This window comes from Coturnix japonica, chromosome 4 (assembly GCF_001577835.2).
Source record: "Coturnix japonica isolate 7356 chromosome 4, Coturnix japonica 2.1, whole genome shotgun sequence".
NCBI classification, from domain to species: Eukaryota; Metazoa; Chordata; class Aves; order Galliformes; family Phasianidae; genus Coturnix; species Coturnix japonica.
The window spans coordinates 19,528,212-19,552,956 of record NC_029519.1 but is presented as its reverse complement, the minus strand read 5'-3'; the positions used below and the strand labels follow the sequence as shown (position 1 = coordinate 19,552,956).

Sequence of the window (24,745 nt, the reverse complement as noted above, 5' to 3'; positions counted from 1 at the left end):
ATGACTTAAAGAAATCAAATAAGCCACCTTATTTTCATATACTCTTTTCCAGAGAGCCACGACTACTGGTGAGAGACTCTGCCAGATCACACATGGTTTCATTTCCAGACCTCCTCATTCAAATTTTCAGTCACTCCTTTCAAAAAAATCCCAAAGGACAATACTTGTCTGCTCATAATACTACCAGTGGGATGAATGGCTCCAAAGCACACAGCATGTGAGGATGAAATTATTGTTTTTGTAATAATACAAAAATAATTGTAACCTGAGGGAAAAGCAGAGATTATCATTGGGCTCACACCCACTGCTCTTTTCCTTCCAACATTCATGGGATAAATAGATTGCCTCTAGTGAACCTCAAGCTGAGTAGGTTAAGAAAGCCTCCTGAAGATGGCAAGAATTGTGCCGGGCTTCAGCAGGCAGCTTTAACCAGTCTGGCTGAGGATGCATCAGCAGCAATTTTCATAAAGATGTTAAAAAACCCAAACACTGTCAGATTATCATGGAGAGGGGAAAAAAAAAACAAACAAAAAAGCAAAAAAAAAAAAAACATGCTATGGGTTTGTTTCAGGGCTGGTGCTTCAGCATTTTACCTATGGGTCTACCTATACTTCTAATACTATTCTATTTTGAAGTTTCAAAAAAAAAAAAAGTCCATGTAAAGCAAGAAAACCAAACAGTTTCTTAGGAGGTAGACATTCTTCTCAGTCAAGTCACACACACAAAGGCTAATAAGCAAGTTAAATCATCTTCACGATAGATGCAAGCAAAATATGATTATGTCTAAAGTTAAAATACAATTTCTATTACCAAGTCAGGAGGTACTAATCTAATTAAAGACAGTTTCAGACACTAAAAGAACAAGTAAAAATTATTTTAAAAAATATATACAAGATTTCCCAAAATCAAGTAAAAGTAGCTCAGGCTCACCTTATCAGAACAAATTCATTTTACTGCACTAAAACTCATGGAGAAAAGGATGCTAACAAGTTGTTTTTGTTGTTATTTTTACCCCAGAAACCATGTTCCAAAATCCACACACCTTGGTACAATATTTAACATTAGGTATTATTTCAAATGGTCCTTAAAGAATTAGCGTAAGTTATCAAAACATCGCGAATAATTCAAAATTCATATCATAATTTTAGGATCAAACTATCACTCTTTGCCATAATATTTTATTACCATACGTAACCCAGGATTCACAAGCCCACTGAAAAATTGGTGAGCACTGTTCTCCAGATAAAAGAGAACTTATTTCTTCCTGGAAAGAAAGGTATCACAATGAAGAAAGAATTTTAGTGCACAAGTCAATTGCATCTGACAATGGAACTGTATTGAAATTTGAATCCTTTGAAGTTGTTTAAACAATTCATTGACTAATGTGGTATGGTCAAAACTCTTGAAATAAGTACCTTTATGACAAAATTTCAGAGGAATTGATCAAAGAATAACTGAAGGCAGGGAAGAATTCTGCAGATAAAGAAAATAGTTTTGTTTTCAGCTCTATCACAAGAGATTTCTCACACATAATAGCAAAGACACTAAACAGTTTGATGAGATTCATTCTTAGCAAATACTAGATTTGCTGAACGCTTATTTTGACACTGGCAAATGCAACTCATCTGCCAAAGGCAGCACTCAGGTCTTCAAATTACTATGTCTGCATTTGAGATCTGATGTCAGCCAAAACTTCTTTATTTTTGGTGTCATTCTGTGATACTTGACTCACTTGGGCAAACTTTCCCCCCTACCTAGCAAGCCATGCACACATCTCACAAAACCTAAAAAAAAAAAAAAAAAAATACCAAAAAAAAAACCAAAAAAACCAAAGACAAAAATACAACCCTACAAAATCCAACTGCTTTTTACAAGATCAGTGCACAGCACCAGGAAAGAAGATAGAAGATGTGCAAAGGGCACTCTTGCAAGTGCTTATCTTTGCTCCTCACCTTCTCACACTCCATTTCACCCTCCTAGTGACAAAGGTAGAAAACAACTACAAGTGTCCTTATTTTTCCAATCACGAATAAAAGATAAAAGTCACATGAGTAAAACCTCTGTCAATAACTAAATATTTTATTTTTCCTACTTTGATTTATCAATCTGTTTTCTCTAAATCACAAGACATAAAAGCAATGAAGAAAGGTCAATCAGGCTGGGCAAGGGCCATCAAACTCCATTCTCACATTAGTATTTTGAACGTTATAACAAGATGGTTCAAGTGTCAGAGCAAAGGCTAGGAGGCACTTTCAGTTAGAACATTGCATCAGCATTATCACGACACACCGCAAACCCACAAGTACATTGTTAGTGGACCATACACAGTAAGTTACAATACCTGAGGTTTAGTGCATTCCTGTGAGCCAAAATGAAATGAATGCCATATAGGAGGAAAGGAAAAGATGAACATTATCAGACATGCCATAGTACATTCCACAACTATGAAGATAATGTTAAATTTATGTTAATGAGGGTCCACTCTCTCCTACATTTTGGCTTCATGTGCAGAAAGTCATGCCACAACTAAGAGTACTGCATTTAAGTTCATGAAAATCACAGACATGCATTTAAGATAGCTTCATATTTCCCTCCACATTTCCATGAAACTTTCCTCAGAAGATAGAGTTTGGACTTTCTGAAGAAAAGTATTGAAAATACAGCATTAATGATCTATCAACCAAAATTCATACTACATGATAAGTAAGAATTTGGATTAGGAATAAAAATAAGTAAATTATACATTCAGTTATGATATTGAGGACGCTATCAAAGCAGCTCTATTATTTTAAACATCATGCATCTAACATCTAAACAAGAATCTATCCACAATGAAGGGCAGATTTCAAAATAAATTCACTGTATTCATTCATTTTCAATGCCTTTAACATTATTTACTGCAGTATCTGTACATCTATTTACTTTTAATGCTGCTCACTGTTCATTCCTAACTGGGACCAAAGATGAGACCTTGACAAATGCTGACTAGTAAGCCCTTAAGGTCTGTGCTAAAATATGCTTTGAATTCCTGTGTTGTTGATGTTTTTTAATCCTTAATTTCTCTAGTTGATTCTTCAAGAAGTTAAGACTAAAAAATATGAACTCAGGGGATAGAAAATAGGAAGACAGAAGAGACAATGAAGTCTTTAGAACAAGTGCTGGAAGCAATAGAAAAGGTATTGACAAGAGAAGAGAATGGGAGAGCATGTGTACAAGATCACCAAATGCTGTAAAATAGGAAGGAATTAATCAACATGGGGAGAAAGCCTATACTACAATCATTTCAGTTTTGTCTGATACAATATTTGCTTTGAGAAAAATAAAGTCCATCATACACATCATATTACTTTTTAAAGCAACATTTTACTGCAATTATTGCAGATTTTACAGTTTGTTTGGCAATCTCTTCCAACTCAAAAAGAAATCCCTCTTGCAATGAATTTACCAACACATATACAAAATCACTATGAACAAAACAAAAACAGTACAGAATGGGCTTTTGCTCTTACTACCAAAGTTAACTTAGAAAAACTCACTATGTATATCTAAAGTGATATTTATAAAATAGGCATAGACCTATGAATGCAAATGGCATCGTATATTATCTAAATATTGTCCTACGTATTATATAAATATCACACCGGAATGGTTTGAAAAGTACAATGTAAACATCAATATCAATAGGAAAAATTCTTCCTGCGCTCTTAAGTCCTATGAAGTCCAATTCTGCATTTTTATTTTTCAAAAATAAAATCAGTAAACTGTTTCATCTTCAAATCAAGTGAAATGGTTCAATTCATATTAAATTTAGAGGCACTTAAAACTGCACTGAAAATTAAACCATTAAAAAATGTTGCATAAACCAAAAAATAATTGTTGGCATAAGTAATTGTTCAACTTACGAGGAAAAGCCTGTATAATTAACAGGAGATGTAATCAAACATCTACACACTCAGAGACACATACTGAATATACTGAAATCAAAGAATAAAGGAAAAAATGGAATACTACGACTCTGCATTGGACCAAAGACAGCATTTCAAAAGCTAAAGTTCTAATCCTGCATATTTATATGCTCGTGATTAACTTTGTGCAAAACTCAACCAAATGAACTCACCAAGACTAAACATGCACAGAGTTATTTGTATCCATGCCTTCATGGTTTTTGCGGATTTGGAGACTTAACCAATCAACTGTGAGCCAAAGACAAATGTCTTTTCCAGTATTTTGTTCACAGTTGAAATCAATACAAGCATTAATCTCAGAGAGCTTTCCCCAGTTTAAAAGACATATAACAAAACCTTTTGGAGAATACTATTTAATTAATATTTTGGTCCCAGGAGAAAGACCACAAGCTTTCAACATGTAAGATTACCCAAAAAAAAGAAATCACATAAAATGACAAAATGATCTCCCTAATGAAGAGCAGAATACATAGCTCACTGAAACCCGTGTATGTGAAGGGCTCGATGCAGATATCAATAAAGATTATTTTGACATCTAAGCTCTAGATTCCAAGAAGAAACAACAGAATTAAGCCAAAAATATGGCCTACTAAAATGCAGTACAGTCTCTTTTCTGCAACAGCGGTCATCATGTATGTGAATGAGTTAACAAGAGCACTGTACACTAAACCACTTGTACTGTGATCTAATATCAAATAGAAATTAGAACAGTTTTTTTTTCCCACAACTACAAGTAGTAACGACTCAAACACTGAGAAATAATAGGTGACATTCACAGTCAGAAACCATGCTTTCAACTATGAACTAAAAAGGAAATTGCACACACTCACCTAGCAATGAAAGAAAATGCACAGTATTTTAAGGGGAAACTCCTCCCCTGCAGAAACATACATTTTAAAGATACCAACACATCTAGATGTATAGATTTTTATATTCAGTAGTTTTCCTGCTTATATTGTTGTGAAACAAATACAGATAGCTTACCGTATGGTAGCCTCTAGGCAGAGGTGGCTTCCCCACAGGATAAGGATCAACAGTATCAATAATTGTTTGTCGCTCCCCTTTTTGGTTGATTTTCCTAAACCTCCTTCGAGACTGCCTGTGAGAAGCTTGACGCTGAAAATATTCTTCATTTTCATCCATATAATCGACCTATAATAGATTCAAGGAAGAATCGTTCCCCATAAGAAATAAAAATGCTTTTGCATGTTAGAAATACAACTATTTCTATTTCAAAAACAGCAGTTAGCTGTAATTTCTGCATTTTCAGCTCTACAAAGAGTGAAGCCATTACCAACAAAATAAAAAAAAAAAATCAAATGCCCAGGGAGATGATAAAACAAGCCAATTTAGCTATGAACAGAAGTACAGAGTACCAATACTTCTTTCAAATATGCTGTCTCCATCCCCTCTCACTTCTTTTTCTTGCACAGAAGCAAATTATTCACTGCTAAAATCACTATTAAAATAAACCTGTATATGAGAGTAGTTGGTTGTTTTCCTACTGACTTCTCTTCGACATCTCAGATCTTTCCTAACCAACCTACGGCAAAAGCTTTGCTTTTCAATAAGCAGCACTATTTGTTATTATTTAGTTCCACATTTTGAAGAGCATAAAACACATTTTCTAACAGACTGGATTAACCTAAAAACAAATTAAAAATAATAGCAGGGATAATAAAGATACCTATTCGGTATATCCCAATAAGAAGCTACAGTAAAGCTTCTCAGTTTCAGATCCTTCATAGCACTAAATTACTAAACAACAGCACATTGAACAGAAAAATATTTCAAACTAATAATTCTGGCTTTCCTGAAAGAACATTATTTTTATAGCAATTTAGCTAAGAGTCAACATCCCTTCTGTGTTCACCCTATCAACAAAAACACTACTCCATACTAACAGGGCAACAACAAGAAAGCTTTTCATTACTGGCCACACATGGGGATTCAGTTAATCCATTCTTCAATTGAGTTGAACCTGCCAGGGATAAAAAGTAGAGGTGCAGAGAAGGGATTACCAGGCACCTAGCAAGGATCCTCTGTAAGGACCCTTTTCAGTAAGAAAAATAAGTATTAGACAAATAGAAATTGCATCAAATCAGTCAGAAGTGTTATGTAACTTTCAGTGTACAAATACAAGAGCATAAGCACAGTTTACCTGGTTTGCCAGCTGATAACCCTGTCTGTCCAGAAGCTTACTTCTGTCTTGCTGCTTCCTCAACTAATTTCCCTATGCCTATATTACAATCACTTCCCAAAAACTTCAAAATGGACAAGACAAACATTCACATAATCAACTGAGCTATAATCTTGCAGAGAACAACCTTGGGACCATGCATCCTTTCCTGAACTTGTGGTCAGATATCAGTGACACAAACTGGCAAGATAAATCATGGGGCTGGCACAGGGCATTAGTAGTGGGCTGCTGCTGAGAAGCTGCTTCTAAATAAGAGAGTATTAAAGAGAGCTTTAGGGCTAAGGAAGAAGCAATTAGCATTTCTTACACATGCCTTCCATTTCTCTTTCTGTACTGAATTAAATTCATAAGACAGGTTTCTCAAGTAGAAATAGAAGAAGAGAGATGACCATTAGTTCAGATGATGCATCCAAGACTAAAAACTTGTGTGTCTGTGAACCCTAGAAAATGATGCTGTTCTGCCCCTAAACTACACAGCAGAAACCACCAACAGGACAACCTGCACGTAGAAAAGCTTCAAAACCTTCAAACTGATTCTTAAAACCTGATAAATGAAAATACATTTCATTTAAACAAACAATTACTTAAACAAGCCTGAGATTAATGCTTTGAAGTACTTACGCTTTAAATAAAGCCACTTTTAATTACATATAAGCATTCTGCTATTCTGCTAACACAAGCAAAATTTGTAGTTACAAGGAAACTGCAACTGTATAAAAAGATACCTCTTCCGTAAATGTGATATGCAAGAAAAGACAAGAAAGTTATGCATGACATCTTGCATTTATAAAAGCTCATGTGTAAACAGATCTCAACATATTTTATTGAAAACTTTAGTGTTTATCAAGGCTGGTCTGTAAAATGAAGTTCTTTTCTGAAAAAAAAAAAAAAAATTTAAAAAAAAAAAAATTAAAGAAATTTCATGAAAATATTCTTACCACAATCATTTCAGATGGCTCCAAAACAATGCATTCACAGCCACGCCTGAAGCTTCCTGCAGAACGCTTGCCAAAACTGAAGAACAAAAATATGTCCATCAGATCCACAACAAAATCCATGAGCACATTTATATTCTATCCAGATATTATAAAGCACAAAATATATACATACCTATTCACAACATAACAGTTTCATGCATACGGCCTCCTACACATAGCTGCTACCCAGGGACAACAGGAGCGGTGTATTTTTGATTCACGTAGTTTACTGAGAGTAACTGCTAAATAATTCCATTAGCACTAAAACAAATGTCAATCAAGCACAGGGTACTTAAGATGCATGGCTGATTCTGAACCACATTAGAGTTTGATCTAGTATCTTCTTCTGGCATTACAGTATTAAGTTACTTAAACCATCTGCATTTCCATAAGGAAAGCTAACTAGCATGTAAATCAAAGAATAAAAAGACTGATCAACTTCAATTAGCTTTTTTGTTTGGGTTTCATTTTTAACTCAAAATAAATTAATGAAGTAAATACTCTGAATGCAAGAGTATTCCCAAACTGAACTGATAAGGGCAGAAGCTTGTTCTGCCTTCCATTACATATTCCCACATTAGTGCAACAATTAAGCATGATAATATTTTTGCTTCCTATAGGATAAAATAAAATAGCAATTCTAGTTTCCATTTCTGAAGTGCTTGCCTGTATTTAATAAGTGTTTCTGCAGGCACAGGTGCAAAGAATCTGGAGAAGGCAGAAGCAGAGGTGTAGCATAGAGACCCAGTACATAATTCAGTGAAACACAATACAAGCCCTCCTATGATTAGATATGCAGTCAAGGTGGAAGAAAAAAAAAGAGCTGAAGTTTGTTTCTGAGGTGTGTGCTACCCTCTACCCCTCCCCATCCGGTTAACTCCTATTTAGACTTGATAGGTCAATGCCAGACCTTTTCTGCTGCAGACAGAACAATGGGAGATGTGGTAATTCTGGACTCACCTTGCAGCTGGTTCTAACAAGCTTGTTGTAACATCTATCTCCCACAAGCTGATGTAATCTCCTGGCCTTTTTCTTACTGGAGAATTGGGCTCAAGAAAGCACAGAAAGCCTTCCCTTATTCCCTACGCACCGAAGCGACCTGCATGACACTGAGCTTCCTAGTGTCCCTCAGGCTTTTCAAAAGACATCTTTGTTTCCTCAAATTCTCTCATATCCAGCATGGAAAAGAATATGGATATGTGCATGTATACATACATTTTTTTTCATGCAAAAATAAATGAGAATGCAGAAATAAAAGTCACAGGAAAATGGGTTGAAGAACTTCAGAAGGCCGCTATTAAGGAAGCCTAAGAAAAATAAACCAGACTAAAAAAGATTGTAAGTTCTAAATTTTAATCAATGATGGAATACGTAGGTACAGTGACACACACAGAGTTGGTGAAAAGTAACTTTTTGAAAAGCATTTCATGGTAAGCAAACTTCAGAAGCTCATATGCCAATCTGAACAGCACGTCTAGCCAGTTTATACCTGCTCTCCTGTCCTGCCTGGCGATTAGTGGAAATGAACAATTTAACTCGCTACCCCGAAGGCTAATCTCTTAACAACAGCACGTTATAGCTCCAAAAGAAGGCAGTCACATATTGAAAAGAAATGCCAGCTGTGCTTATTCATCAAAAGAATAATCGTGTTTAATGGTACATGGGACTTCTACAATAGAAAAAATTTTCCAGAATACTAAGCCTCTTGCAAAGAAACATGCAATAAAGAAGTCTCAACAAAATGCATATTTTCCTAGAGGCAAACACATGCTTCCTTCTACAGTCCCACAACAAACCATAGGGCGCTTTACTCTGCATTGCCTTCCTGAATTTTTATAGAAATTCACCTCTTAAAGGCACAAGAAAATGAAGTCGTATCGTGATTCCTTAGACCACTGATGAAGTGACAAACTTATTTTCTTGGCCATTAATCTGATGTGAGGCACAGTGCTTCCTTAAAACCTCAATGAAGAGGGAGGAAAGAGAAAAGAGAAAGAAGATGGTAAATGAAATTGCTGACTGAAAAACACAACAGAGCAAAAATGGAGCTTAAATTTATTTATTTAATATTTTAACAAAAGTTCTGGGCAGGTGTAGCAGAAAGAAAAAGCAGTTTTTTGGGAGACGCTGTTCTAGAATTCCGAATAATTTGTTTGGATTTTAACCTTCAGCACAACATAACAGGAAGCCAACAAATTAATACAAAAGACATAAACTGAATTTCTACAAATAAAATTCTGTGTTTCCACTCTCAGTAGCACACCAAGTCTTGCATCAAAAAACCATACCATGGTTGTTTTATTCCTACGACAGCACATTTATCAGAGCACACATAATCCTTGAACAAAGGCAAGTCACTTCAGATTACAAACAAACCGTAATCTTTATTAAATATTGCTTTTATGACAGCAAGTAAATCAAGGCCAAAAAATGCAATGACAGTTCAAGTGTCACAGTTCTCTCCTCAGATGTGCCACTGCAACTGAACCTCCTGACCTCCAGTCTGCTACTGAAAACACATTATCAGCAAGGAGCACAGGTAATCAGTGAGACAAGGAGCCCACTGCTTCTACACATGCTCAGCTATGACCAGCTCTGATGGTGGTGCAACATTCAGGACAGTGTTTGCATGCTACCTGTACCAGCACCACATTTGATTAACTACACATAGTCACACAAATGTACGTTGGCATGCAGCTGAAAAACAACTGGAATCTTAGGGCACTGTCAATCCCACTGATTCAATTCAGAAGACTGACATCAAAATCAAAAAGTTTTATTTTTTTTTAAATCAAAATTAACTTATCAGAGCTTGACACAAGAGCAAAAGGTAAAAACCAGAAGAGGACGCTTTTCTTCCAAATCCTCTGCTAAAGTAACTAGCCATCAGGTAGAGGAAAAGCACCAAACAAACTTGATTCAATTGAACAAAAATAAGTTGTTTGAAATACTAATAAGAACTAGAAAGAACCAAATAACCAACGCATAATACAGCCTATTCACCGAGCTAATAAAAAAGTGCAAGCCGTACAGCCTTCTATAAAATACCAAAGGAATGTTATCATAGAATGGTTTGAGTTGGAAGTGACCCGTAAAATCATCTAGATCCAACCCCCAGCTATAGTCAGGGACTTCTCCCTCTAGACCAGGTTGTTCACAGCCCCATCCAGCCTGGCCTTGAATGCTTCCAGGGAGGGGGACATTAACAGCCTCACTGTTCTAGTGTCTCACCACCCTCACAGGAAAGAATTTCTTCCCAATATCTAGTCTAAATCAATCCTCTTCCAGTTTAAAACCATTTCTGGCAGGATAATCCTGTCACTATCTGCCCTTATAAAAAGTGCCTCCCCTGACTTTCCTGTAGCCAATATCAGATACTGGAAAGCCACTATAAGGCCCCAGCTCTCCCTCCTGTCTTCGTACAGGATCACAATCAAGGTCTTTGGGTTTTTAAGAAACTCATTAGGTTTTCTATGAGCACAGAACTCCACCTGCAGAGTCAAATGTTGAGTCCTTCAGGGGAAGGACTGACCTTACCTTCAGAACAGCAGACCTGTTTTAGTAACTTTTTTTCAAAGATTTTGATGCTAGACCTGATTTAGATAAAATGAGTTTGACTACCCAGATTTAACACAAAATATGCAGTCTACAAGAGAATTGGCTGGGTAACATAAAATGTAGAAAGCCCTTACTAGCTGATTTCCAAGGACTAGGGATTTGACAAATTTATTCCTTTCCTTACTGTAGTGTGAAATAAGGTTATAGATATATGATTTCATCAGGGATCTTAAGATAAAAATGTGATTTATGTTTAAAATGCAGTAGAGAATTTTGCATCATACGCATATTACATTTGCTTCTGTCACTCCTTAGGCATTTCATTCTAAAGTGCCTCGTTGCATAAAGATAAAATCTTCTTTTCCTACCTATTATTATTATTTATTCCTACACTTATTACTTTCAGCTTCTAAAAATAACATTGTTTGTAACCAAGTCCACAATGCATCTGAGAGAATCCCAGAGTTGCAACTACTTTCCCTCTATCAGTGATGTGCATGAGAATTACAACCAGGCTAAGGCAGTTTAAAGCTATCTTTGTGCAGGTGGCTGACACTAGGGGATGCAGAGGTTAACAGTACTGTAGACAGCCAAGAGGCTGTTGGGTTAGAATGTTGCTGCCCCACGTAATTTCCCCCAAGAACCTTGTTTTGCAGAAGTTCTTCCAACACTTCTTTCTTGCTACTAGATAAGTTCTGACGTGAGGCCTCTTGAGTGTTAAACCTCACAGATGCTCTCCTCAGTACCTGTCCTGGAGGCAATTTGGCTTCTGAAGTCCTTTTATATCACAGTTCCTTTTATTTCCCATAAAGCTACACTGGGATGCATGATGTGAATATAAATCTACACTTTAAAAAAAAAAAAAAAAACAAAAAACAGCCCTTAAAGATATACCAAACTATTTTATTTGCAGGAATACATCTTATAGTAAGTCTTGGCATAACAATTTTGAAATCAGATTATATATATATATAATCATATTTTTTATATATATATATATATATATATATATATATATATATATATATAATTCCCAAGAAACTCTCCCTGACTATAATATTTCCCAAAACAACTGGTGAAGAAGAGAACAACTGGTGAACAAGTGATGATCAAGAGAACTCTAATTTTGTGCTTGACTATTCAAAAGCATCAACCTCCAAATAAATTCATTCTTACAAGCATTTTGCTAGCTATATATTAAAAAGCATGTGTTCTAATCCACAGAAGTAATTTGCAATTTTATTCCCATTGTCATGAATTCTGAAATTGAGCTCACACTGTGGATGATAGTTCTCTTCTCCATAAGTAAGACTATTTATATTTCACTCACATACAGACATACAAGGGACTGATATATTATAGCTTACAAAGTTCTGGTTAATAGAAGAAACCTTTTAAATGAATGCTAACAGTTTCTACATTTCCCAAGTTGTTTGTTGTTTTTTCAAAAAAAATTGAAAATGTAAGGTCTTTATGATAACCAAATTACAATTAATGAAAATATGCCAGTGACTAAAAGCAAAATGAGAATAACTTGAGGTTAAAAAAAATATTAAAAATAAGAACTACCTTCAATTAAGTGAAACATCCAATGCTAAGCATACCCCATTCATTTTTATGAGTATACCTACACATACAGACAGCCAAAAAGTCTCAAATGGGTATGGAAGGTGACTTGTTCTGCCTGTCCTTTGTACTGCTACCATAACAGCGGGGGACAAAGCAGCATTCTTCAGGCTTGACCAGTCCATTCCCCCAGGTCCCCAGACACCCCTGCACAAGCATTTTGGAAATGGGGGCAGCCACCACACCGGGCATGTTCCCAGGCAGCTGGTCAGCATTGGCCCTTCACTCCAGGCCTCGGAGTTTCTGATTTCACATCAGCCCAGCTCCCATGCAGAAAGATTTCTTAGCACTGGCAAGTAAACACATAAAGCAAAACCCAAGAAAAGTCCACTGCCTATGAATGCCAAATAACAGACTATAAGTTACAAGCCCATTTCCCTTCCTTTTAAACATCAAAGTTTGCTCACAAAAAAAATCCAGTTTCACTAGTGAGAACTAGTTTTGAAAAAGAACATACAAAACTGTAGTTTCCCCCCTTTTTATTGAAGCTTAATTTTCTGTTACATTTCTCACCTTGCATTAGCTTAAAGTAATTAATTCAAGTACAAACTGCAAGTGGTAGAGAGTTGACATTTAAGTCTTACAGAGAAAGCTCCACAAAGCATGGGCAGTTGGACATATCTGTAAATGCAATATTCAAAGCCAAGCTGCTGCTTCAGAATAAACTCCAATTAATCTGCATTTCCTCTAATCCAGAAAGCATATTCCATTTAGTCATGTTCCAACACAGTGAAAAATACAAGCAGCACTTCCTTGTTTCTAGAGTTCACCAAAGTTCCTGTGGTAGGTTAATAAAAGCAATTATGTGCCATATAAATTTTCTGGCTTTTTTTCTTTACTGAGATGTACAAGATACTAGAACTAGAAGTGCAGGCAATAATTTCTGACAAAACTTTAGCAATCAGATATTCAAACACCTCATTTCTTCTCAAGTCCTCAAACACGACACACAAATATGCCTATGGTGTCAGATCACCACTTTGCAATATTTACCAGTGCAGGATATCTCGGTGTGGAGATTAAAATAAATGCCTTCCCTCCCCCACCTTCTCTAAAGCTAATCCTTCTCTCTTCCAGGCTGCACCTGAATAAATCTGTACACATAAGGCAGAATGCGTAGTGCAGTTTGGTTTCCCAAGCTTTTAACGTCGTCATCATGAAAACACATCTCTAGGTACATAAAGTCAGTACCTCCCAACTATTTTTGAGAAAACCACACTGCTCACTTGACATCTAGATTGAGGAGAATCATAGAAAACCACCCAAATGAAATACACAAGGATCGTGCTGAGTATCTTTAGAATGTGAATCAGACAGAAAAAGCAATGGGGACTCTATTTTCTGTATGTCTTTTAGGGAGGAGGCAATAAGTGACACAGTCAATTTCTCCCACTTCTTCCTTTCCCCTCCCTTCCCCCCAAACATCACTGCTTGTTTTGGTATGTCCAGATTTAAAAATATATATTTTTAATGGCCAATTCTAATCTTGCTACATTTTATCTTTGTTTCACACATCATCATGCTTGATGACATGAAATTTAGATCACTCTTCCACCCAATTCTCCCTTGACAGGGATGAAGGGCAGAAAGAAGTTACTACTAGGAAGGGCACATACACACACCAGCCATCCCTAGGGAAACGCTTAAGTGTTCTGAAGAAAACTAAATTTGGCGTGGCCAGCTTCTGACCCCTTGGATAAAAGGCAGAGCCCTTCATGCATGCAGAGCAGCTCTAATGTGAGCAGTGCTGGGGAGGATGCACGGGGGGAAGGTAGCAGCAGGCTCCCTGGGTTAAAGCTGCATGCTGAAAACAATGAAAGCATGGGTTTGTCTACTGAAAGTCAGAGGGTTGTTATCACAGAATTTGAACTGTACAATATAGGCTGACATCTCTGATTCTCATTAAAATTAATGCCTTAGAAAAGGCAAGGACATAAGTGAAGCCCCAATTTTCTCTGCTTTGTGTTAAAAATTGCTTTAAATTAAAATGTGATAGTCATCTGCATATCAAAATAATCAAGAGGTTTCGTTTTTTAACCTCTTCAATTCTCACATTATATTTATGACTGTTTTCAGCAAAAACAAATGGCTTATTTAAGGATTTGCTTTCCAGGTGAAAGGAAAATTGAGATGTTGGCTATTGGAATGAACTGAAAAAGCATTTGCAGACCTGTCACTCCTTTGAAATTCTGAGACATGAGCTCGCTAAACACCATGGATAAGGATGATTAGACTTACCCAGTGTCATATGATAGCTTAGGTGTTTACACTCTCAGATACAACAGCTCCAGTATCAGGGAAAGAACTTGTTTGCAACACCACATCTAAATATATGTCATTTGGTGGGTGGCAGGGAGAGCTCAGAAGGAAAAAGCCTAAAACCACGTCACTGCAGTCCCCTGCTCACCTTGCAACCCAAATCACCATCTGTGAGCTAATAAGAATAATGGCATCCAGGTTAGTAACCCTATCACAGCAGGAGGATGTCAAGCAGGGATGAATCCAGCAAGTCCTACAGAGAATGACCAAGAACAGCCACGCTGCATGAAGGATATTAATAACACGTGGGCATACGCTTAGGGCATATTAATGCTTTAACTAAAATTACCCACTGAAACTGCGTTGAAATTGATGCAGACAAGTTAAGTTGAAAAAATGGTCAAAAGGACAATCAGAAATTACCTGAAGTGTTGCAAAGAATCTTATATCAGTTCACAAGCATACTGCAGATAATGGTATGCTCAGGGCCTTTATAGCATCAGGTAATCCCAAATACATCTCAGACTGGAATAACACTTAAGAATTCTTTATGACCATTTCAGATACACTAAGAACATAAATGAGCTTATAAGATTTCTTCATTATATTCACTACCTGCATTTAGACCATACATACACAAATATATAAATAAAACTGGAAAGAAGTAATGAAAACAAATGTAGCCTGTTGCAGCTTTGAAGTATAACTATGCAGCAACTGTAGTATAGAAAGCTAGAAGGCAGGTACACCAGAAGAACAGGTAACAGGAAAGATGTTTCTTAGGAATAAATCAATAGAAGGCCTCAATAATTTATGCTGGGAAATACTTGAAGAGCTTTCTTTTTTTAAACCTGGTTATTTTGCAATTAAAAAAACAAAAAGCATTATAATGAATGGTTTGAACAAAGTCAGCTTTGCTTAAGCTTTGTCTTAATGACGTCTGCATTGCCACAAACATTACAGTGAAATCATGAGATCAGTATAATAGTCTCAAGGAAGAAGTCATAGGAAAACATTACTTCAGAGGCAAGACCTTGTCTGAATACTCTAATTAACATTCATGAAATTCATTACAACAGAGAAGTATTTTTCCAGCCTTTAGATGTTTCATCCTTTTCTTACACTGAAAAAATAGCCAGTAAGCTTCTTAATTTCCCTTACTGATTTTCATAATGAAGTTACCAGAAAACGTCATCTTTTTGAACTTTCTGCAAAAAATATAAAATGAGTAACTTGACATCATCTGAGTATTCAGCAGTAAAATAAAACCTCACATAGTGGCACTTTTCAACCCTCACTGATGTGAGTGGTTCATTCAGTACAATCTATTCATTGACATGGGAGGTTAAACACATAGCCTCACTAAATCAGTTACCATAAATCCTAGTAAAATGCATTCAAACATAACTTTGTAATAGGTGCCCCATAACTGTAAACGAATAAACAAACTAATGGTGAGAGTAGTGTTTTAGTTACTTAGTTTGCCATTTGCAAATTAATTATCCCTCATTTAGCATGCTGTGCTATGTCAAGTGCAACAGGATTTATTCTTTCTGAAATACCTGAAACTTTTAGCCTTATCTGATGGAAAACTCTCAGGCATTTTAATGTTCTCTATGGTAGAGAGAACCATGCTAATCATCTAAATGCTCCTATTTATTCCTTCCAACTCTCTAAACTCTTACAAATATATAAATAAATGAATCATTACTTCAGCTTAAATTCATCCTTCAACCAAAGAAGCCTATAGAATTGTAGATTACATGCATTCAAAATGAGAAGAAAATGCTCTTCCCCACTTAAACCCCAACACCCCAGTGCAGTCATAGCCATTCTGTAACAGATTCATACCAGACTTGTGTCAAGGGTTCTCACAGAATCACAGACTGGCCTGAGTTGGAAAGTACCTTAAAGATCATCCAGTTTCTACCTCCCTGCTGTGTGCAGGGTTGCCAGTCACTAGACCAGGCTGCCCAGAGCCACATCCAGCCTGGCCCTGAATGCCATATGGGGATGGGGCATCCACAACCTCTCTGCGCAAGCTGTTCCAGTGCATCACCACCCTCTGGGTGAAAAACTTCCTCCTAATATCTAATCCAAATCTCCTGCATCGTAATTTAAAACCATTCTCCCTTTTTCTATCACAACCAACACTTGTAAACAGTTGTACCACCTCCTGTTTCATAGAATCATAGAATTGCTCAGGTTGGAAAAGACCTTAAAGACCATCAAAGTCCAACTGCAACCTAACCACACTACCCTTACTTTAACAAACCTACACTAAATCATGTCCCTCAGCACCATATCCAAATGATTTTTAAACACATCCTGGGATGGTGACTCAACAACCTCCCTGAGAAGCCTATCCCAGTGCTTAACTACCCTTTCTGTAAAGAAGAGTTTCCTAATATCCTACCTAAACCTACCCTGGTGCAACTTGAGACCATTTCCACTTGTCCTCTCACCAGTCAGAAGAGACCAACCCTGCTCTCACTGTAAGCACATTTCAGATACTGGAAGACAGCAATAAGTTCTCCTTCTCAGTCTCCTTTTCCCCATACTAAACAGCCCCTGTTCCTTAAGTCACTCCTCATAGAGCATATTCTCCAAAAGTGTTTTAAAGTGGAGTATCCAAATTCCAATGAGCGTGGTATTTATATTATTATATACTTTACTTCTACATTCCATAATACAAATTACTAAGCATAATTTTATTGAAATTAGTTCATTAAATTTCATCTAATGTCTCAGCTCTGCCCAGGGGTAAAGCTGGAGCTGGCTCTGATGTGACATGCAGCAGTGCTAGCACTGCTCATAGAGACCACCCCTACAGCCCCTCACTATGGAAACATTGCCACATGAACCCAATACAGCCATCATTAATGAACGGCATGTCTCCTACATAACCACATGAAGTTGTTCTGATCACTCCAACAGTGCACCTGAAAAACCAGCACCATGTTCCAAAACCTGTCTCAAGGCCACCATCAGGTCTTTTGTAAAGACAAAAACACCCATCTCTAGGATATAAAGCCAGAAATCAGTAGAAACCCAGCATTTATCATCTCATGAGGAATTCTCAATATTGTTCCTTTCCTAGTAGTCAGGCTCCCCTGAAAGTTATTCAGGTCATTTGTCTGCTTCCGCTTCTGTTACCTTCTCATCTCCTTATTAGAAACTTGGAAGAAAGCCTGGCAGCACTAACCCCACTACATTAGGCTTCTATTTTTATTTTCAAAGGATGCCAGCCTAATAGATTAAGTCCCTTAGCATTTTATCAGTTGTGCGAGAGCAAAATTCCAGTAGCACTGAAATAATTGTTTTGACAGGAACAAGGCCAGACACCACCCAATCTCATCAGTTAGGAACCGTATCCTCTCTTATTTCCCAACACCTCAGATTCTGGTCATCGTCCAAGTGTGCTACCAATTTCAAACCTCAATGAACTCTAAATTATTCAGCAGAACAGGAGATGGGTGCAATAAAGCAAAATGTATGTAATGGCAAATTCATTTAGCTGTAAAAAACATTTTCTTTTAAAGTATTCACTATATTTTTTTTAATTTCTGTGAACAAGGATGGTTTATGATGACATTGGTGGTAGAAGTAGCAACTGCATCATGAACAATATATGGCAAGGTCTGGTTACATTTATGGCTCAGCCAATTTAGATAACAATAGTTGAATGTAAATTTGGTGAAAGTGAGGATGCCAGAATCAGATCACTGAAAACACAGTCTTTTACTATGGTAAAAGATGATACAGAGCAGTTTGGGTTACTTCCAGTATCTAAAATCCATTGTGAATAATTCACAGTAGGCAAACACAATCATAAAGAGACAAACATCTCCTTCCAAATTTTCTTCAAATTCTTAAGTCACTCTTCATTGGTTAAAATCTAAGATCACTCCCCTTCATGCCCCAGCTTCAAATGGTGGACTGAAATACTAAACTAATTTACTCAAGCCAGCCAGCCAGCAGGCATACAACACCAGCCATCAGCCCACACCAGCAACGTAGTCAACACCTTCCCACTGGTTCTCCTGGTACATCACAAGGGCAGCTTCAAAACAGCATTAGGTACATGCAGAAATAGTAAAGCAACAGGTGATGGCTAAAACTAGTAGCAGCAACTAGCAGCAGCAGAAGAATTTTTAATGTTAAAGAACAAGCTACAACAAAATCACATTTTCAAGTAATTTCTTAAATAGATTCAAAAGCATGACCTGGGATGCTATCTTTATAACATTCTAACCTATCTCTTCATGTTTCTGTCATTATGGTGAAAATTCTTAACCATTAGCAAAACTCAGAAATAGGAGAAAGCTCAATAAGCTCAGCAAAGCACTCAATCTGCTCCCAATGTGGCTCAAACTACTGAAACGGCAGCTCTGAGCACCCCTCAAATCCTTCTTTTTTTGCTCAGAGCAAGAGATCTCCTTTGAGACAAATTCAAAATGTGTGATGGTTTAAACATTTGCTTATACTGATCACTACCTTTCAGAAACCATTTGGATCTTAAGATCTCAGAAGTTTCAGCCAGAAACAGCCATTATTAATAAAAACTCTGTTGCAAATACATTAGTACTAATATATTAGTCTAAACGCACTACAGATACATCAATCTTAATGATTTGGGCCGGAGTATTTAAACAATTAAAATGAGCTCTTTCCTATTAATTTTATCCATTTGAAAAATGGCCAAAGATAAAACAGAAAACCATAAAACCACTTCATAATTCTTGGAAGAACAACATGAAAGTAAAATTTAAATTATATTCTCTATATCAGAAAGTAGAGATGCAGACAACAAAAAAAAAAAAAAAAAAAAAAAACACACCACTGGAATGGATAAAAACATTTCCAGGTTCATGCCTTTTTAGTAGTTAATTAAGTTTTACAAATACTATTTGTTAATTAAGCTATTAAACAATCATGAGGCCCATATTAGAGCTCTTTATAAATAGAAAAACAAGTTTCACTACTGCCAGCCTGAGACAGAAGAAGAAAGCAAACATCTGACAAAAAAACATTCATAACACAAAGTGAGACACAATTCTGCACTAACTGATTTTATTATTGCTTTAAACAGATTCAAAACAAGTCCATAATTTCTTCATTGGCTCTCCAGTACATTTTAAACTCACTAGTCTTTTCTATAGCAAAACAAGTCAAAAATGGAATAGAATATCTAATTCCATTTTTACTTGATTTGCTGTAGAAGACTAGAGGGCTAAATCATCACTATTTAAACAGATGTAATTTTGGAGAGAGAAAAAGCAGACGTTCTCTCAACTTCAAAAGTTCATCTTTTAATTAGAGGAAAAGGCTTAAAAGGTTGCTCTGTTATGTAGGTCTGCTAAACTTGCCCAGAGGAGCGCAGCTTCTCATTGCTTTACATTAAATGGCAAGAGGACAATGGGGTAGCTTTGGCAGTAAGGAAAGACAAGAGGCTACAGGAACTAAATAGCGCAGGCAACTAAACAAGGACACCATGACAGCCAGGTATGCATGTGGAAAGTCAGCATTGCTGTGTGTCTGAGCAGTACAGCAAGCACTGCTCAAGTCCACCTCTGAAGATCTCCAAGAAGCAGGAAAAAACATTTAAGCACCATAGACTATCCGAGAAAAATCTTTCAAGCAATTCCATATATTGTTGCTGATAAAGGTCAGCTGCATCCTCCAGCTGGGGAGGCCATGAACAAGCATGAAGCTTGAGCTGTGGGAGATCTGGAAATGTTTTTGTAGTGCAGCTCCAAGTCAAATAAGATGAAGAATGATGGTAAAATTCCCATTAGAAAACAAGTCCTGGAACAAAGACTACACAGAAAGTCTGAGCAGCTGAGCAAATGCAATGAGTGCACAGACCTGACCCAGTGATGCTGGAGGCAATTCCAAAGATATTTTGAGGGACTGTCACATTACTGCCAACAGTGACCACGTGAAGATGCAGGAGAGCCCAGACAACCTTCAGGGAATCGTAACTTCTGCTCATTTATTTTTTAGACTTAATACATAAACCTCACTCTATCTACCACGTGAACCGCTTCAGGGCACAGAAGCTCAAGGGAAGCTCTAGATTAGTGGTCACTGTGGGAGGAAGAAGTTGAAAAGTGTTTAATTTGACTGCAATAGTTTGCTTGGAATGTTTAAATTAAGGGGGAAAAAAAAGTATGAAAAAAATGTAATAAAATATGGAAGGAAAGTCTTCCTTGCATTAAGCTGCCAGCATAAAATTCATTTCTTCAACTTAAAAACACTGAATAGGATTAAGCCTTACCTTATTTAACCACAAATATGGCAGCTTAATTTTGGTCTAAATTCTTTAAAAATCTCTGAACTGTAAGTTTCCCCAAAATAATAAGTCAACTGAATAAAATTCAGCCCTTTAGAACAATATTGGCTAGTCAATGGCATGACTTTTTCTTTTTACAAATACAGCTTAATCTGTATTGCAATAGGCAAACAAAGTGATTTACTCATAACTGTTTTCACAATAAAGACATCGTTTAGAAATGAAAATTCCTGAAACAAATTACTCAATTCAGGACATTGTGTATTCTGTCTCAAACATTTTTATTTTAAAACCTTTAAGTTAAAGTCTTGTCAAGAAGTTAGGTGAAAGTATGTTTTAGTCACACAGTAAATTACATAACTTCGGCAAAATCAGCAGCTGCACCACTCTTGAGAAAGTATTTCAATTAGTGGCTATTTGACCATATAAAGTGTATTATATGACTGCTTATTTTTGGAGTGCTGTATTATTATATACTTGTGGTTTGAATGGGAAAACAGAAGTATGGCAATTTTCTAGGATTCCTGATTTCTTGAATTTTTATTTATCTTTATGAAATTCTTCTTCTCAGCTATATATTATCAGTCTACAAGCTGTAGTCATTTCTTCCTCTCCTCAAATAATCTTAAGCGCTATTTGTACTAGACTTAGGAACAATATTTTGGAAGAAAAAATAAGGTTCCTTGACATAAAATGCACAAAAAATAAATGAAATGGCACTTTAACAGCCTAATACTAATGCAGATAAATCAGCTAATAAAGATCCCAGATATAAATAATACACTAAATATATGCAAACAAACACACTAAATTATTTCCAATAAACAAAGCATGGAACATTCGCTCAATATTCCTCAAAAGGAACCTGGACAAAGGGAATCATGTATCTGTGGTGCATTGGAATAAATTTAAAAGATGAGAGGATACTTCTGAAGAAGGAAAACATGAGATGTTATGGATTTTGAGAGGTCTAGGGACAGAAGGGGCCGGACGATAGGGCAATCTGAGCTCTGGGAAAAGTTAGGGAAAGAGGGCTTTCTGAGTCAGTCAGATGTAGTAGAGAAGAACATTCTTGCTGCTCCCACGCACTCTTCTCATCTCCATCCTCCTCTTGTACAGCTGCACATGTTGCAAAATTATTTCATAGCAACTTTCTAGACTAACAAAGATGAAATCGATGGAACTCGAAAAACACTAATCTAAATGTGAATTTACAGTAAGCTTGATCAAATTGCATTGTTTTGGACAAACAACAAGATCAAAATTAGATGATATCCACCTAGTAATATTTAGGTCTCTTCGTATTAAAGTCAGTTATTCACAAGAACCTGTTTGATTTACTAAAATGCAACAAATTCCTCCGTTTTGATGGTGCTATTTCTGTGGAAGGTTTTTTGTTTTGTTTTCTTTGAAGCAGCGGAAAGACATCAAGACCTCCTACTTGAATGAATGTTTTTGCTCTCTAGTTATACCTTATCTCACATCATTATGTTGAAGATCCTAAATGTTACTGTTATGGACTTGTTATGCTATCTTTGTTAATTAACAAATCACCTCTTTCAGATCTGCTTCCAAAGATATCAGCTTTGGCAGCTACTTGACTCCATCCACAGTTCTGAAGCCTTGTAACACCACATTCCACATGCCATTTCTGCATTAGTCCAGGTGAGCAATCCCTGAATGCTTTTTTACACAGGTAAGATCTATACTTCTCTGTTCATTTTACCAGGAAGATTCACAAGCTCATTGCTTATATTCTTAAACCTCACCTTTTATAGAGAATCAAAAAATACCTGAAGCACAAGCATTGCTGTATTTCCAAAGAATAGAGGATTCTTGCCACAGATAACATGCAACCATTCTCCATTAATTCAGATATCATATATCCCTTCTTCTGGCATCTAAAGGTAGCAATTTCTGCCAGCTTTTTTTTCTGGCATTGCATCTTCAGGGATGACATATGGGACAATTTTCTTCCATCTGCCAGCAGCAGGGATCCTATAATTTGTTGTTGTGCTACTTTTTACAATAAGCAATTTTGCACCTTTATCGCTTACTGTACAGTTTGGTGGCACATCAAATATGCCTTTTCATCAGCAGTGCCTGTCTTCTTAAATATGCAAGAAATTTAATTATGCCAAAAATGTACACCATCATAAATGGAAGTCCCAAGACCAGCATCCCCCTCTCACAAAAAGGCAGATCTGGATATTTAATTGTCCATACAGCTTTCAATTGACTTCCCACCATTTAAAGCTGTATGGAAGTTTCTGGTTCTTTTATTCTCACCATGCCATACAGAAAAGGGTCATTCCTTCATTGTGCCTTTCACAGATTTTATAACATGTTATTTACTTCAAAGGAACCATTTTTAGTAGTTCGAATGAATATGCATATAACCAGCATTTTAAAGTGAATCTGTTCTGTTTCCACAAAAATCCTTGCAGTATTTGCATTTTTTCCATAGCTCAAAATAATTTGGTTTGTTTTTTGGTTTTTTTTTTGGTTTTTTCTTTTACTTCAGTGTTACTAATCTTGACAGTCTCGCACTCAAACTTATATTTTTCCCATCTAAAATATCATTTTTATTGCAAATCCCCTTACATGAAGGATAACCTTAAACAGAGGTAACAAAACTGGCAGTAACATGATATAAGCATATGCCAAAACATGCACTGAGGACTGGTGCAAAGTCTCAGGAAAGCATCATAAAAGCCCTAGTATCTCCTATGATTTAACATTTGATTACTCATGGGAACAGTCTACTCAGTACTTCATTCTATTTGTTGAAGTGGAGTATTTTTAAATTGTCAGTCTTTTCATGACACTTTTGGTGTTCATACCTTGTGCACAATGATGGGCTTTGAAGTCTAGCTGCAGGCATCAAATAAATGCCCCACTTAGTAAAGGAAGGAAAAGCGTGTTTGTGTGTGTACTTCTGCACTTTTGTTAAGAATCCAACTTAATAATTAAAAGACAACTAGCTCATCAGTTGTGTTTAAATGTAGCATATCTATAGCTTACATACCTGCTCCTTGGAAGAAACATAGATTCTTTAATGAAGACTGAGCCAGACAGCAGAATATACCAGCAGGTACCAATATCATCAGGGCTGCAATAAAGAAGACGACAGAGTAAGACACACTTTGATGAAGAAACCCTTACCACTACCAAAAAGAGCCAAACATGCTTAAAATTCCAGAAGAAAGCCACAGTTCAGTCAATTACTAACTAATTCCAGTTTCCATCTGAAAACACGTACATTCTAATAATGTTTGAAACCACTTATTTCATTAAATAAATAAATAACTATCCATTTGGGAACATCACAAAATCCAATGAAATATACATCTGAAAGTTACCAAAAGGAAGCTAAGTTATAGTAAATATATGGTATTATACTATGTTGAATCCATTACTTTCCTCTAGCTGAAGAGAACCATAGCATCTTCCTCTCTATAAATAAGGCCTCCTTTCTTGGTTATTGATATTTTCTTTTCCCTTCCTTCAAGGCAGAAATTCACCCCTTGGCATCATTCTGACTTTCCACACAACAAGAGAGCACTGGACAAACTTGCAGACATAAAACTTTGTGAGATCTGTAGTCAACATTACCTGCTGCTACATTCACTCCCTTTTGTGCTTATTCACGGTACGAGAATAAATTCCTACTAAAAGGGTAAAAGTTTATTTCCCCTCTTGTTACCTATTATAGGGGACCAAATTAAGATTTCATCATCCAGTTCCAGTTCATTCTACTGTAGATTCAGATCTTGCTCCTTGGGTAAGTTCAAGTAACATTCAGAGAAAAACAATATAGTTTCTTAAAGTTACTTGAAACAGTTGCAGTAGAAATCTTGTGCCA

At 36.4% G+C, this 24,745-nt stretch overlaps 1 protein-coding gene across 6 annotated transcripts in view; it reads right to left on the bottom strand.

The window, feature by feature from the left end:
* The window catches only part of RAPGEF2 (Rap guanine nucleotide exchange factor 2), a 162,411-nt gene that overhangs the window by 73,527 nt on the left and 64,139 nt on the right, over positions 1-24,745 (bottom strand). For 4 of the 6 annotated variants that reach the window (XM_032443993.1, XM_032443995.1, XM_032443997.1 and 1 more), the window contains exons 4-7: positions 23,909-23,992; positions 7,104-7,179; positions 4,950-5,117; positions 2,342-2,359 (exon numbers count right to left, since the gene is read on the bottom strand). In XM_032443993.1, the coding sequence (XP_032299884.1) occupies positions 2,342-2,359; positions 4,950-5,117; positions 7,104-7,179; positions 23,909-23,992 (346 nt within the window). The remainder of the gene's footprint in view (positions 1-2,341; positions 2,360-4,949; positions 5,118-7,103; positions 7,180-23,908; positions 23,993-24,745) is intronic. The other 2 variants (XM_032443994.1, XM_032443998.1) reach the window with 1 other exon arrangement.